The sequence below is a fragment of the Dasypus novemcinctus genome, chromosome 27, assembly GCF_030445035.2.
Source record: "Dasypus novemcinctus isolate mDasNov1 chromosome 27, mDasNov1.1.hap2, whole genome shotgun sequence".
Taxonomy (NCBI): Eukaryota; Metazoa; Chordata; class Mammalia; order Cingulata; family Dasypodidae; genus Dasypus; species Dasypus novemcinctus.
In genome coordinates, this window is record NC_080699.1 from 32,278,266 (window position 1) to 32,295,083 (window position 16,818).

The 16,818-nt window shown below is 36.1% G+C and overlaps 2 protein-coding genes across 2 annotated transcripts; one reads left to right on the forward strand and one right to left on the reverse strand.

Annotated features, from left to right (window-relative positions):
* Positions 1 to 3,878: 3,878 nt before the first annotated feature.
* Positions 3,879 to 4,817, forward strand: LOC101432198 (olfactory receptor 8G50-like). The gene has a single exon (XM_004469286.5). The coding sequence runs from the start codon at positions 3,882 to 3,884 to the stop codon at positions 4,815 to 4,817; it is 936 nt and encodes a 311-aa protein (XP_004469343.2). The 5' UTR covers positions 3,879 to 3,881.
* A 9,870-nt stretch (positions 4,818 to 14,687) lies between these two features.
* On the reverse strand, positions 14,688 to 15,701 carry LOC101425909 (putative olfactory receptor 8G2). The gene has a single exon (XM_058289232.2). It carries the CDS (start codon positions 15,699 to 15,701, stop codon positions 14,688 to 14,690), a length of 1,014 nt encoding a protein of 337 aa, XP_058145215.2.
* Positions 15,702 to 16,818: the final 1,117 nt, after the last annotated feature.

The window sequence follows — 16,818 nt, forward strand, 5'->3', positions numbered from 1 at the left end:
TACCCAGTAATTTACAATTTCTGATCTAGAAGATTAAAAAGATATGGAAGGCAGACCCGGGCTGCTGGATAAACAGTGTTAGAAAGAAATTCTCCATGGTCATTACTTTATAACCCTTAAATTGAAGTCTTATTCTGCCTGCGGTATAAATAGGAATTTATTAGACCCAACCTTTAATAAAAATGTGTGATATACAATGTTCATGCATTAATGATGCTTTAAAAATGAAGTCAGAATAGCACAGGCAGTTCTATCAGTTACAGAAATTAATGAGTGGCAAAGATGAAAAGGCTCATCACGGAGCTGTTATTGGAAGATGAGGACCCGGTGACATTAGTAATGCAGGCTGCAGTATGAAGTGATGCGGGAGAAGATGTAGCACAAGTACCCTAAAACAGTTTCAAGAATGAAGGCCCAGATGGGGAGGGAGTATAGGAATAAAATGATGCAAAGAAGTGGAATACACTTGCCCCATTTTGTTTCAATATTAAAAGAAAAATGGTGCCCAAGATATTAGTTGCACTGGAGACATGCATGTTATATGATTATGTTGAAAGTATCTAAATATCTGTTTGAAATTTGGAAGGCATAGATTTATGGTATGACATATTATGAATTTAGTACAAAATTTTTAGTCTATTTTTTTTTGAATACTGCATATGCATTTACTGTTTAAAATATAAGCTGTGAGCCAAATTTCTAACGAAGACACTCCTCCTAATTTTTAAGCTTAATTTACCATTATTTCCCAACTTTTTAATCTAAAGTATTATACGTTCTTTTTTCTTTTTGAAAAAAATTGGAATTCTGAAATATTTTTAATGTAGGTAATTTATTAAGCCATGTAAAAAATGGTTTTTCATGTCATTTAAAGTGTTAAGTCTGTCATTGTAAAAAATACAAACTTGAAGAAGATATTAAATCATTAAATTTTAAATGGTTTCTATACACTAGATATTTAATACTGAAGGCAAAAATTTACTCTGCGATCTAAAATGATGGATGCCATTAATCATGAATGTTGTTTTGAACTTTGCATGATATACTGTAATGCACTGCTTATATCATGCATAAAATTTTCACATGAAATATACTTAATCACTAATCTTAATTTAAATATTAATTTGCTATATTTTGGTACTAATATTTTAAGCATACATTTGGGAAATGTGATAGCTAACAATTTTTTATAATCTACAGTTACTTTGAGACTTTGGCAATTCACAATTAATGTTTTGGACCCTATATATCTTATTATCCTATGTTAAATTTATTATATCTTCTAAGGTATAACATATCTAAGGACAACTGAAAGTTAGAAGTACAAATAATAATATATTTATCATGTCAGTACTTTCATTATTCAGAGAGAAGCTCTGCAACAATGCAACACCATAAAATGCTAAAATGCATCATTTATCAGTCCATAAAAATGTTAGTGGGTTTAATAACATCACTTAATAATGTTAATAAAAACACATCTAACAAGTTACCAGCACTTTTAATAATTAAAATTCTCAAAGCAAAACTGTTATTCTTGGTGCCGTTGTAGAGAAATCGGGTGTGCACAGTATTGAAGGCCAGGACATGAGAGTACCGAGAAGGAAGTTGGTTTATTTCGACCAGCCGGGCTCTGCGGACTCTTGTCCTAATAAAAACCGAGTCCCAAATAGCCTTTTTCAGACCCTTTTATACAGAGGATATAGGATTAAGGAGACTAACGGTGATGGTATGCAAACAGACCTTTGGTTAGGTTCTTCAGTGTTTGATCTTAGTATCAGATAGGTTATTTCCTCCAGGTAAGTTACATATTCTCCACATCCAAGCCAGCTTGGATTAGCATATCTTCCACATTCTGTCTGGAGGCAGCCCTGAATACACATTCAGTCTTACATCCTTTCTGAACATTCAAAGACTGTAGGGCCTATATTACTTATTTGGCCATTTTGGGGACTAGGTACACTAGGAAACAATTTTGAATTTATGCACAGGCTATATCAGTGCTACTACTAAACTCTAGATAAATAACTTAAAAGATATATTTATAGTGTTCTAAAGTTAGAGAAACTCACACAAGGTTATCTTCAGAATCATGAGTGAAGTCTACTCCTATAGATGAGAAGCTTTAGCAAAAAGGGGGTGACAGAAAACCATTTCCTATTTTTATAAAACCCAAACTTTCAAATACAATTACTTAGATTTTTTTACAGAACTTTAAGTTAAAATGATAATCAACAAAATAGCAAGCATGTGAAAACTGCCAATCCCAAAGATTGAGATTATCTTTGATACAACGTAGTAATCATCATGTGTGTTGTACTAGTAAAATCTTGAAAGAAAACAAAGTACTAAAAGAGAATTATATTTTGGCTTTTTAGTCACCCATTTTCAGCTGTGACTTGCACTGTGTAAGATCAAATAACTCAGGCAGTTGTATTAGTATCAGAATGGAACCTAGCTTTTAAAAGAACATTAGATGCAATTGACACTTTGGGAATGATAATGGCTTTTTGCCTAATTTATTTAATGCTGAAATCTAGTTTGAGTCTTTCTCCACATGCTCTTCCCTTCATTGAACAATCTGAGCAAGGATAAGCAACAAATACATGAATCAATTCAGTGGAATATATTCTAGATTCTGGTCTAATTGGAATCACCCAATTATTCTTAATTATGATAATTATAATATTTCTTCAACTCTTATGTTCTTTGAATCTAGCTTATGTTTTATGCATGCTTTGCTCTTAACAGCATGGTATTTCCAAAAGTTATCAGTATTAGCTCAAGTTTTTTATTACAACTTTATTTCATCTAAAAATTTTCATCTCCACGTCTATATTGAAAAGCCATTCAATCACTATAAGCAAGTCACTTGAGTCTCTGAGTTAATTTCTTCATCTATAAAATGGGAATAACAAGCTTGTATTGCATAAGGTTGCTGGGAAAAATAAGTCAGATAATATTTATGAAGTGACTGGAAGCTAATGGTAAGTGTTGAATAGTAACATCCTCTTTTAGGCATTCCTATCTAAATACTTGAATGCTTGTTTTTTGATATACCACTAGTATCTGATGGTATCCTTTAGATTTCTTTCTTTTGAAAATAGAACAGTTACCACAGAATCCTGGGCAAGGAACTCTTCAATGTCCTTCTAAACCCACAACCCATGCACATATTCTTTCTGCGTTAGTCTTGATTGTCCCTAAGATGTGAGAGAGGGCTCTTAAACCATCTGATTTGAAGGTGAGTGGGAAAAAAAAAACCAAGACAATAGATACAACATTCCCATATTCTAGTATCATGCAATTATGCCATTCTGCATCCTGTAGCTTCCAGAATATGGACCCAAAGGGTCATGGACCACATCAGGTTATTAAAAATACTTAGCATATGGTGGGCACCATAAATGTCTTTGGAAAGAATGAGTTTTGGCTTTAGTGTCCTGCACTGTTGTATTCTCCTAATAATGAAACGTTCATTCTTCTTGCATAGGCAGATCAGCTTGTGTCATATACTTAATGTTAAGCAACTAGTTGTTTTCTGGAGACAATATTTCTGTATTTTTGAAGTGGAGCTATTTGGTACTCAATTAATGTGGATTCCAAACTGGATCATGTTTTCAGACCAGTTCTTTCGGTGTTCAGAGATTAGGTAATACAAATTCCTACTCATATAACAGAGAACAAAAACAGGGGTGGTTCTGTCGAATATTTAATCACATATCCCAGATTATTGGAATCCCAGAGTCTTTGACAGGCAAAGAGAAATGTAGATATTTAATGGGAAGACTTACATTCTCTTTCACACTTTCTTTTGTGCTAGGACAAACAACACCTGCATTAAAATTCGTTCTTTTCATACACAAAATTCCCAGAGGAAAATGGCAGCAAGAAATCATTCCACGGTAACTGAGTTCATCCTAGCTGGGCTGACACAACGTCCTGACCTCCAGCTGCCCCTCTTCCTCCTCTTCCTAGGAATCTATGTGGTCACAGTAGTGGGGAACCTGGGCATGATCACACTGATCGGGCTCAGTTCTCCCCTGCACATCCCCATGTACTATTTCCTCAGCAGCTTGTCCTTCATTGATCTCTGCTATTCTACTGTCATTACTCCTAAGATGCTGGTGCATTTTGTGTCAGAGAGGAATATTATCTCCTATGCAGCATGTATGACTCAACTCTACTTCTTCATTCTTTTTATTATTGCAGAATGTCATATGTTGGCTGTAATGTCATATGACCGTTATGCTGCCATCTGTAGTCCATTGCTCTATAATGTCACCATGTCTTATCAGATCTGCTCCTGGATGGTAGTTGGGGTGTATGTAATGGGCTTTATTGGTGCCACAGCTCACACAACCTGCATGTTAAGAGTGCATTTCTGTAAGTCTGATATAATAAACCATTACTTCTGTGATCTTTATCCACTACTGACTCTCTCCTGTTCCAGCACTTATATCAATGAGGTGGTACTTTTGTGCCTCAGTGCATTTAACATCTTTGCCCCAACTCTTGCTATCCTTGGATCCTATACATTTATCATTGCAAGTATCCTGAGAATCCGCTCCACAGAGGGCAGGTCCAAAGCCTTCAAGACGTGCAGCTCCCACATCTCAGCTGTTGCTGTCTTCTTTGGTTCTGTGGCATTCATGTACCTTCAGCCATCATCTGTCAGCTCCGTAGACCAAGGCAAAGTGTCTTCTGTGTTTTATACCATAATTGTGCCAATGCTGAATCCCCTGATCTACAGTCTGAGGAATAAGGATGTAAAAGTTGCCCTAAATAAGATGTTTGCAAAAAGAAATTTCCTATGAAAGATAGCATTTTGTTTTAGCAAAAACGTATACTTTCTGAAGAAAGTTCAGTAAGGAAAGAGTCCATAGATAGAATTGTATGTACACAAGTATTGAGGTTATTGCCAGCACTTGATTATATGGAAGGTGCCACGTTAGGATTGGATTGATAGTGTGAGTCCTGTGGAAGGTAAAATTTCTTGGGATCCCCAGAGTTTACCCATAGTAACTCATGTTACCTCAAACCATTGTTTTAAAATACTCAGATGCTTTTTAATGGGTGATTATACTTTGTTTAAGCATAGAATATGGCACTTTGTTAGACAAAACTTATCTATCATAATTTATTTACTGAATCCATATAGTCTATATCCCTTGATCTTATAAATACTATGGAACCTGGCCTTGATTAAAATTGTACTGATAAATACATATGAAAAAGTGATCTCAAAAATAAATTATTTTTAACTATGTGAAATTTATAAAATTCAATCCCTAGTACTTACTAAGAACATAGAAATATGTTAAAAATATGAAGGGTTATGGTGGGTGATAAGGTATAGTTTCTCTCCACAAGAGATAATACCATGGTAGAAGAGATTGGTAATGTTAAGCAGGACTGAATACATAGTATATATTTTAACTTTTCTTTATGCAACACTCTTTCATCCATTGGAAAGAGCTTTTGTTTTCCTACAAACACTATTGTCATTATTACCTTTCTCTGAAAAAAAGTCTCACTTTTCCAGTGACATTATAAAATCTCAGATTTGGAAATGACCTTTATTGACTATGCATTATAAGAGGAATTGGGATTTTTCCTTTGGAGGTAATGAAAATATTCTAAAATGACTGACATGATGACGGCACAACTCTGTAATGAAAATGAGAAACACTGAGTGTACACGATGAATGGTTTGTAGAAAGCATGGGTCTGTATAACCCAGGGAATTTAGTGGTGGATAATGAATTATGGTTAACAGGACAAATACTGATATGAACCAAACCAAATTTTTAATACTAATATAGGGTGTTTATAATTGGGTGGCTCAAGGGGGAATTACACCAAATGTAGGATATGTGCTATAGTTAGTAATAATATTTTGAGGTTTGCCCTTTCATAGACTTTAACAAATGTTTCACAACAATACAAGGTGTTGGTAGTGGGGAGATATATATTATGGGAAACTTATATGACAATATGCATGTTCATTTTATACATTCAAAGATTTACTATACACCTATTATTTATGTATGCTCATGTATGAATGATATACTTCAATAAAAATTTTATTTAATAATAGAAGAAAGCTGATATGGGTCATTTATTCACATGGGAAAGTTAAAGTTTGAAAATTGTTTTCTGAACAATGACAAGTAACTCTCATACCCAAAGACTCACTGTACAATTTGGGGAAAAAATGGAAGAAATATTTTGCAAACACTAAATAGTTATAGAAGCTGAAACTAAGAATGTATGAATCTCCTTCCCTCTTTAGTAGAGAGGTAGTGTAAATAGAAAGGGCAACTCACACTTGGATTATAGGTTGAGAAGATGACTTCCAAGTAATAAACGCCCTTCTCTACTTCTCTCTTAAATAAACCCTCTTGCGTGCTCTTGAGAGCAGCAAACAGAACACTTGATTTTTGCCTGAGAGGTAATAGTTCCCATTAAAAATACTCAGCAGCTCTTGGTGGCAATTTCCAGTGTTTCTCCCTGTCAGCTGCTGAGCTTACATATGTTGTCTTGGTGGTTGCAGTGCCTCGATATCTTTCACCATCTCTCCAAGGAATAGTCCCACGGAGTGATGTCCAATTATTTAGTTTCAATATTATGATGACTTCTAGGTCACAGCTCATAATTGTGTTCTTTCTGATGCCTTTAAACTTCTAAATCTCTAAGGAAATTGCACTAGGGAGACAAGTATGGACATCTTCAAATAATACTATACCCTTGACTATTCAATGCCTTATGCAGTACCCAAGGCACAGGGATACTGACTCTACCTTGAACCAGCATGAGCCTTTATATCAGGTTGAAGCGTATATTTAAAATCATCTGACTGGTCTCACATGCATAAAATGGTGTTTGTTTTTATCATAAGCTTGCCATCAGATATGAGCCATTAACACCCCTTGGGATATTAATATGGCCTGTGCATAAATTCAAACTTATTCAAGTGTTCCTAGTTCCCTGGAGAGCCAATTAGGAGGTATCAACTCTATAGGCTTTGGATATTCAGGAAGGATGCAAACTAAATGTGTTCAAAGCTTACCTAGAATATGTGAGGTTCGTGTTAAAAGCTTACCTGGAATGTGGGAGATATGTGTTAATTCAAGCTTACCTGGAGGATATAATCCATCTAATACTCAGATAAAACACTTGAAGAAACTAACAAAAAGTCCTTTTGCATATAAGCACCATTTGACTCCCCACTCCTACATCCTCTGTATAAAAGGGCCTCAAAATTCTTATTCAGGGTCAGTTTTTATTAGGACAAGAGTTCTGCGAGTCTGGCCAGTCATAATAAATCTTCTTCTCAGAATTCTCACATCCTGGCCTTCAATAACATGTATACCCTGCTTCTCTCTGCTACAACAGCTCTAGAGGCTTCTCTGGGATATGCTGAGAAGGTCAGAGGCAGCAAAGGTTGATTGCCCCTCCCAGACATCTCCAAGGAGGCCAGGAGGGCCCAGGTGACCCCCAACCCTGGGCACCACTGGACTCTCCTTTAGTCCAGAAAGAGGATGTGGACTCTGTCAGAGCCCTCCCAGAGAAACTGGAGGCACTGAAAGGTTCTAGAGACCCTGAGAATGAAGCAAGGAGCTCTGCACACCAGAAGGGTAAGAGCCTCGGGGACATAGCACAGGAAAAGCCTAATTCTGAAAAATTAGGAGGGGAGCCTGATTAGCTCTCAAAGAAAGGCCCCAGTACTCCTAAAAAAAAAGGAGGAAGCCTTTCCTTCTCTAGGTCTGAGTTAGGGAAAGGGAGTGGTTGTGTGTGTGTGACTGCAGAGACTGAGTGAGATGCAAAAGCACACCTCTGCAGGGCACATGCAGAATCCCGATCTGTGGTTCCATGGTGGCCTCATCTGGTCAATGGCTGTCTGGAGGGCCTCCCTGCAAAGGGACCCTCTTCTGAGTCAGGGTTTATTTTGACCTGCTAAGGCTAAGAGGTGCCATAAACTCTTATGAGGGACATGGGCAGAAACAGATGAAGCATAAGACTGAGTGAGAGTTGTGCAGCATCAACACAGGGTGGAAACATGGGAAACACACAAAGTAGGACCCTGTTAGGTTGTATGCTGAAAAACTTTCCCTGTGCATTCCTTGGAGATGCATACAGCATAAAGTTCTGGCCAGGAAAGCTTAGAATGCTTTGTGAATTAGAATGACCAACTTTTGGTGTGGGCTGGCCACAGGAGGGCACTTTTAACCCTGGATCATCCATAAAGTCCATGACATAGTAACCAGAAAACCAGAGCACCCTGACCAGTTCCCCTACATCGACACCTCCCAAGATGCTGTGAGTCAAGTCTGCCCTAGTTAGAGAACTATACAACTAAAGAAGCCAGGATTTGCCTAATACAAAAACCTAGAAGTGCTGTCCCAGGAACTAGGTCAAACAAGCACTGTGCAAAGAGTCCAGAGGAAGTGGGCCCCAAATCCAATGCCAACCCACCCATTCTAGAAGGGCCAAATGAAAATGACCTCCCTTCACCCAATGTGAATGCTCCTACCCCAGTAGTGCTGAGAAATGGAGATGAGCCAATTTCCCTAAGCAGAGCTCCCCCATCATCATATGTGTTGGGAAGTGCAACACCCACACTATTCTTGCAGTTGCCTTTGTCACCATCTACATGAGGAAATGCATCCCAGCTGCCCCTGCAGCCGTGTGCCCCTGGCAGTATAGTGCTGACCATCAGTCAGGGAGGAGTTCCTGAAAAATGACAACTCAGATCATGAGGAGCCTGGAGGCAGGGGTAGCAAGAAGAAGGGTGGCCCTATAATTACCTCTCCATGAAGCCCGGGCTCCAATTTATTATGATGCAGATGGCCAGATTCAAGTGGGAAACCAGATGTTTGTCTATCAGTCCTTTACTACAATGGACCTCTTTAACTGGAAAAGCCACACCCCACTATACTCAGAGAAGCCTAAGGCCATGACGAACCTTTTCCAGTCCATCACACAGACCCACAAACCCACCTGGGCTGATTGTACAGCTCATCATGACTTTACTAAACTTTGAAGAAAGAATGAGAGTCAGACAAGGGGCTCTAACCTGGATCAAGGAACATCCACCCGAGGGAACTTTGGACAGCAACTAGGATGCCTGCACACAGTTCAAAGAGGAACCCCAATGGGATCCCAATAATGCAACCAGGCTCAACTGAATAGAAACTTTCCATAGGGCCTTAGTTGAAGGATTTGGATATGGAGGTCTGCACCCGTGCATGATTGTTTTATAAGTTTACAACATCTGTCACAAAAAATATATTTAAAAGATAATAATACGATAGGTTGGGGGGAAAATACACCAAATGTAAGATAAGGACTATAATTTGTAGTAAGATTTTGACAATATTTTCTCATAATTTGTAACAAATGTCTCAACACAATGCAAGGTGTTGGTGGAAGGTTGACGTATGGGACCCCTGTATGATGTTATGCATGTCTGCTTTGTAAGTTCACAACTTTTACTATACACTTAATTGCTTATGTATGTTCATATATACATGACATAAAGATAATAATAGTAGGGAGGGTTGGGGGAAAATACTTTGTTTAGTAGAAATATTTAGACAATGCTCTTTAATTATTAGTTAAAAAGGCTTAACAACAATGTAAGGGGTTGTTGGTAGGGTGAGTCATGAGAGTTCTGCATGATGTTATATATGTTTGTTTTGTAAGTTCACAACTATTACTATACACTAAATGTCTATGTATGTTTGTGTGAGGGTGATATATTTCGATAAATTAATTAAAAATTTTTAAAAAAGTGTTGATAACTTGTTAGATCTGCTTCCATAAACATTATTAAGTGATGTTTTAAAACCCACTAACATTTTTCTGGACTGATGAGTGATGCATTTATTATTTCATGGTGTTGCATTTTTGCAGAGCTTCCCTTTGATGCAATGAAGATACTGACATGATAAATACATTATTTGTACTTCTTTGTTTTCCTTAGATATGTAATGCCTTAAAAGATATAATAAATTTAACATAAGATAATGAGATATTAACGGTAAAATTAAAATTAATTATTAAGAATATTTCATGTGAAAATTTTATACATGAGATAAACAATGCAATCACAAAATAACATGCAAATGTTCAAAAAATATTAATGATTCATAACAATCATCATTTTAGATCACATAGTAAATTCTTGCCTTGAATATTAAATACGTAGTATATTGATATAGATATACCTATGATACATTATATTTATTTGAAAATTGTATTATGAATAGATAGCAGTGAGTGAATAAATAAAAAGATATGTGAATTACTGTATTGAGAGGCATGCTTACCTGAATTATTGCCACCCTAATAGTTTCAAATCATACATGTAGAATGAGCACATTCACTTGTCTTCTACCTGGAAACTTCAATGGACAATTTTATTTGCAACAGGAAAATGGTGTATTTTTGCTTTGTAAATCCACTACTTTTACTATACATTTATTGTTCATGTATGTTCATATATAAATGATATAAAAATAATAATATTATTTGGGGGAAAAAACTTTGGTGAGTACTTACTTTGACAATGCTCTTTAATCATTAGTTTAAAATGTTTAACAACATAGCAAGGTATTGGTGGTAGGATGAGTTGTGAGAATCTTGTATGATGCTATGTAGGTTTATTTTTAAGTTCACAACTATTCCTATACACTTATTGTTTATGTATGTTTATGTGTGAGTGATATACTTCAATATTTTTTTTTAAATGCAGTAACCTTGAACGAGGAAATAAAAGTGTGTGTGTGGGCGGGGGATGGTGCCGATAATGGTGTTGGCCATCTTAGCTCCCCAGCTTTCTGCTGTCCTTAGTGCTGAGAAAACAGGCGCAGTCCCGGGTCTCAGAGCCCCTCTGAAGCTGGTCTGCATCCCAGGTCAGCATCTCAATTGGAAGTATTCAGTTTATTTCTCTCCAGTTTCAGAGTAATAAAAACCCTCATTTTCAGTCATTCTGATTGCTGAGCTTTAAAGGTTTGTATCTTGTTTACATGCCAAACATCAAATAAATGGAGACAAATACTCTCCAAGGACTTCCAATTCTCAGAGAAACAAGCCCTTTAGAAAAGTTATAATTTCATTAGGCATTTCCCAAGTTGTCTTACCTTTTCCTTGAAGTGGGATTCCCTGACAACTTTATGTTTGTCAATTAGTGGTAAGGATTTGTGCATAGGGATGATGATCACATGGGGATTTGTTAAAGTGTAGATTCTAATTCAGCAGGCTCAGTGGGGTATGAGATTCTGGATTTCTTACAAACTCTTAGCCAATGATATTAATTTTCAGCTCCCATTGAGATTAGCAGCTTTTACAGCCCTGGTCACATTCTGACAAATTACATCCTGTTGAGAATTGAGCTAGAAATGTTTAAATAATGCATAACAATGTATGGCCTTGTATAAAATATGTTTAATTTTATATGTAAATAGGTAAAATATTTATTTGGTTCAAAAGTCAAATCTACATGTAATTGAATTTTAGGGATCAGTGGGTAAGAATTTAGAATATTGATGTAACATATAATTTTTATGGAGTTCTTAATTAACATCTGCTTGCTAATTTGAATATTTAAAGGAATATTTTATGTTTCTTCTCATTTCTCATATTTTCTTTGGTACTTTTGTTTTTCCCAAAACAGGAATAATTGGAAGTAATATTTGATTATAGCCTGAATCAAGGTAAATCTGAAGTGATGTCTGAAAATCTCTTATAAAATACGATTAAATAAATCATGTTCAATTCTTTTCAAAGGAGATTAGGTTAGAGCAACATCACTTTTTCTCCATTCTGACAATATATTTAAAACCTTCAAGGGAGTTTTCAAAAATCCCCGGCTGCACCACATATCAATAAATCAAAATCTCAGGTTCTGAGTACAGATATTTATATTTTTTAAATTCAGAAAATACCTCTCAGACTTTAATGTGTACAGGAACCACCTGGGGATCTTATTACAAATGCAGATTCTCTTTAATACATCTATTTTTGGACCTGAGATTATATGTGTTTATCAGACTCTCATGTTTGACCAATGTTACTGGTCTATGACCAAGCTTTGTAAATCAAGGCATTAGAAGATCTCCTGTTTACCTCTTTCCACTAAAATTCTTTCAGATTTGAACAAATTCTTTCATGCTAAGAGATCAAAAAGGTTCTTTTAATTTGGGAATTGTAAAAGCTACAGAATACTGGGATATCTAAGGAAGAATACCATGTGTTCAGCATGCCACCTCACAGGGGCACAGGCTAAGGGTTAGTGAACTAAACACGGGGAGTGAGAAAGAGAGTAGAATAATCAGAAATGGGAAGTATATGAAGAAATCTTTCCAAGCATGATTATATAATAATGAAAACTAAGCAGAGACCCATAAAATCCATTCTTGAAATTTGTTAGGTTTTGAGTTCTCAGGTAGGAGAAAAAAGAGCATATATGTATAAGATTAGATAGAAGATATAGATAGATGATAAATAGGTACATACAAAGAGAGATAGAGTTTGAATTACATCATGTCTTGGTCTTTGTGACACAATGGCATTCTCATGTACTTTTACCAATATGTAGTCAATTTCACTTTGAGAATTCTACCATTACCCATCCTTTCATAAACTAATCCAAGGTATAAACTTGCATTCATCCTCATGCCTTCCTGTTCTACCTTCAACACACTTCTAATTAGCCATAAGTCTTAACAATTGAATTTTTCAAATCTCTTGAAAATCTCCTTTCTAGCTTCATTATCACTGATGTGTAATAGCATTCTTAGAATAATAAAATCACTACTAGCTGGTCTCCTTGATTTCAGTTTCATTTTCTTTCCCTTCCTCTTCCATACCAAAATAAATGTGATATTACTAACATGCAAAACTAATTGTCAAATTAAAAACTAATTAAAAATATCTAGTGGTTCCCCTCCTCTACAAAATAAATATGAAAGTCTTTTAGTGACCCAGAAGTGCTCTATGAACTATCTTTTCTATCTTTATCTTTGCTTCCTGCTACATTGCCTGGAGTACTGTGTGTAGATTGATTGGATTATCCAAAAATGCCATGTGTTTCTCTCTGCACAATCTTTCCCTCTCTTCCTTGAAGAGACCGTTGCCTTTCACTCAGTCTGCATCCTCTATATGAGGTCAAGCTCCGGTCATTCAGGGTCATACCCAATAGGATTCTTATGGTTTTTGGTTTGTTAGTTTTTTTGTACATATGACATAGTATATGTATACACGACTACGGTCTGTTGTACAGAGCACTGTACCTGTTTTGGGGCATAAGATCAGATTTATAGTTGGCCGTTTACCCTTTAACTTTATATGATGAAAATTATGTAAAAAATAAATGTAAGGGCTCTTTGAGAACCCACCACAATGAATGAAAAAATTTAAAGAAATATTATATATATTTTTCTATATTTAACAAACTGTAGGAGCACTGCAATTTGTTATACTACATTAATATTACAGTGCAACACCCAAAGAAAATTAATCTTAGTAGGATATTTTGATTTGGGGAGAGTTAAAGGCAAATGAGCATTTAAAATATAACACAAATTCACAGTAACAAGATGTTAAATGCCCTAAAGTAATAAAGTAATAAAATGAGGGGTGAGAAGAGATGTTTTAATGGTGAAATTGACATGAAAGAGAACCTGTAAATTATCGTGCAAAAGAGCATGAAAGGCTTGGAAGCAATAAAATTTAGCAGAGTTTGTGGATTTTATGAACTCAAGATACAGAAATAACCACATCAAGTTGTAATAAATATAAGACAACTTTGTATGGATTGACCTTATACAAGTAGTTGCTATCATGTGTAACAATTTGAGTCTCCATCATGAATAATAGTCCTGTTTTGTTTTGCTGTTATTGGCACGGCAGGATTTTCAATATTTTAACTACGTCAAAAGTAAAAGTAAAAATTTCATGGAAGATATTCAGAGGAGAGCAACTGTATCATATAAGGAACTGGGAATAGTTAGTGTAGAAAGAACTGCTTTAGGAGTCCTTAGACCTTCCACAGGTACTTGGGGGTCATAGAGCACTGTCAGTGAAATCGCAAGTTCTGGAGTCAAACTTCTCAGGTTTATTTCCAAGCTTAATCAGTTTATTACATTTGAGAGACTTTGGGCACAATATGTAAACTCCCTAAGCTTCAATTTTTCATCTTTAAAATGGTATGAATACTAGTACTTGCCTTGGAGAATGCTTTAAATATCAAATTTTATAGCGTTTGGTAAGTGCTTACCATTCATAAAATCTTAATAATGTATGTTACTATCCTCCTCCTTCTCCACCTCCTTTGTCTCATCATCATCGTAGTGGTTCTTGTTGTTTGTATTATTATTTAAAATAACATTAGGGATCCTTTTGCCCTTAGCAGTCACTTCTTTAAAAAATGTAATTTACTAACAGGTCTAATCTGACTGGTGGTAATTGTGAAAGGTAGAAACACTTCCAGAGAATTCCTTTCCATATAGTGCTACTGTAATACAGGTTTAAGGACAAGGAGACCTAGAGGGGAATTTTGCAGATGTGTTATTTAGGAAAAGAATTATCACTGAATACACAAACTTGAAGAATTAATCTAACAAATTGCATATCTCATCAGAGGGAAGACCTGTTTCGTATATAATGCCATTATATTAATTCTATCCATGAACCTGCTCTATGCCCAGAATTTTCCTCAGGGCATATTTGACATCCTTATTCCGCAGACTGTAAATGAAAGGGTTCAGCATGGGAATAACAGTAGTATAAAACACAGAGGACACTTTCCCTTGGTCCATAGAGCTGACCGATGATGGCTGCATGTACATGAATGCTGTAGACCCAAAGAAAAGAGCAACAGCTGAGATGTGGGAACTGCATATGCTAAAGGCTTTGGACCTCCCTTCAATGGAGCTGATTCTGAGGATGCTGGCAATGATGAAGATGTAGGATGCAAGGATGGTGAGGGTAGGCATCAGGATGTTAAATGAACTCAAGCACAGAACCAGTAACTCATTGATGTAGGTGCTCGAGCAGGGTAACTCCAGGAGTGGAAAGAGATCACAAACGTAATGGTTAACTACATTGTTCTTGCAGAAAGAAAGTCTCAACATGAAACCTGTATGAATTGTAGAACCAATGACTCCCAAAACATACACTCCCATTGTGAGCCAAAAGCAAAAATGATAGGACATGATAACATTATAAAGCAAGGGGTTACAGATGGCAACATAGCGGTCATATGCCATTACAGCCAACATGTGACATTCTGCAATAATAAAAAGCATGAAGAAGTAGAGTTGAGTCATACATGCTGCGTAGGAGATAATATTCCTCTCTGACACAAAATGTACCAACATCTGGGGGTTAATGACAGTGGAATAGCAGAGATCAATGAAGGACAAGCTGCTGAGGAAATAGTACATGGGGGTGTGCAGAGAAGAACTGAGCCCAATCAGTGTGATCATGCCCAGGTTCCCCACCACTGTGACCACATAGATTCCTAGGAAGAGGAGGAAGAGGGGCAGCTGGAGTTCAGGATATTGTGTCAGCCCAGCAAGGATGAACTCAGTCACCATGGAATGATTTCCAGTGTCCCTTATCCTCTTGGCAGCTTCTAAAGTTAAAAAGGAGAAAATAAGTGCATGTGTATGTGTTTGTGTATGTGTTTGCATGTGTGCAAAAGTATATGTCTGTGTATGGATGGGGAAAGGGTAATCCTGTGGAGATCATTATTTTCTCCCTCCTCAGAAGAGATTCATATTGCAGGAGATCTTGAGCCTCTCCAGGTACCTGGAAAACCAATGATTCTGGCTGCTCAGAGTAGAAATTATAGAATTCAAGGACACTATAATTAAGCATATCATAACTTTTTTAATATAAAACAATTTAGAAATTTGTAAGTCAGGCAGAAGGAAGGTTGCTAGTGTTGTTTCTGAGGGTTCTTGTTTTCATCTCTCATATTTCACATGGCTATATTAACTCCATGCATGTTACAAGGCATAATGATTAAATTTTCATTTTATCCATAAGGCAGGGTAGTGAATTCTGCAGTTAAGAAACAGTGAGTTCGTAAATCTCTGAAAACTGTTCATATTAGTTTGAATTATTTTCCTCATTAAAATCCCAACTCAAAATAGCTGAGTGGTCAGTCAGCTGCTGGTAACTTTCATCAAAAAATAGCTGAAATAATTGGAGATATTTGACTAGCAAATAAAAATACACATTGTACATTGTTATCTTCAAATGTTTAAAATGCTGCTATATTTAAGACATATTGGACCTGTTTTACATGTCTTCAAAAGTCTGATCTAAGTCTACATGCTGGAAACTAGGGAGAAACTTGTTTTTGTTTTTTTTTCTCACAATGAAGAAGATTCTGATGATCAGAAAAACCCAGAAGTTGAATAATTATCTTAATGTGCAGCATACTCCTCACAATGAGAAATATTCAAGCACAGCCTGAATAAGCACATAGGAGAATATATACAAGGACACAAACACTGGATGGGACATTTGATTAAATCATCTTCATTATTTCTTCCAATTCCAATATTCAAAGGTTTTTATCATTTTAAGTGCACTGATATTATATTAGACGGTCCTGAACTCAACTCTCAGCTCAGTCACACTTCTGTTGCTTGGATTGGGCAATTACTCCACTCTCCAAGCATTTTAAAAAATGAAACTGTTGCTCTCTATCTTTGGTGGTGTTATGAAACAAAATAAAATGTTGCCTACAAGGTGTTTAGCATAGTTCCTGGCTCTAGTTAAGAGCTTAATAAAGTAATA

Coding starts and splice junctions, on each gene's coding strand:
- LOC101432198 (XM_004469286.5), top strand. CDS start 3,882: ATGGCAGCAAGAAATCATTCCACGGTAACTGAGTTCATCCTAGCTGGG.
- LOC101425909 (XM_058289232.2), bottom strand. CDS start 15,701: ATGCAAACACATACACAAACACATACACATGCACTTATTTTCTCCTTT.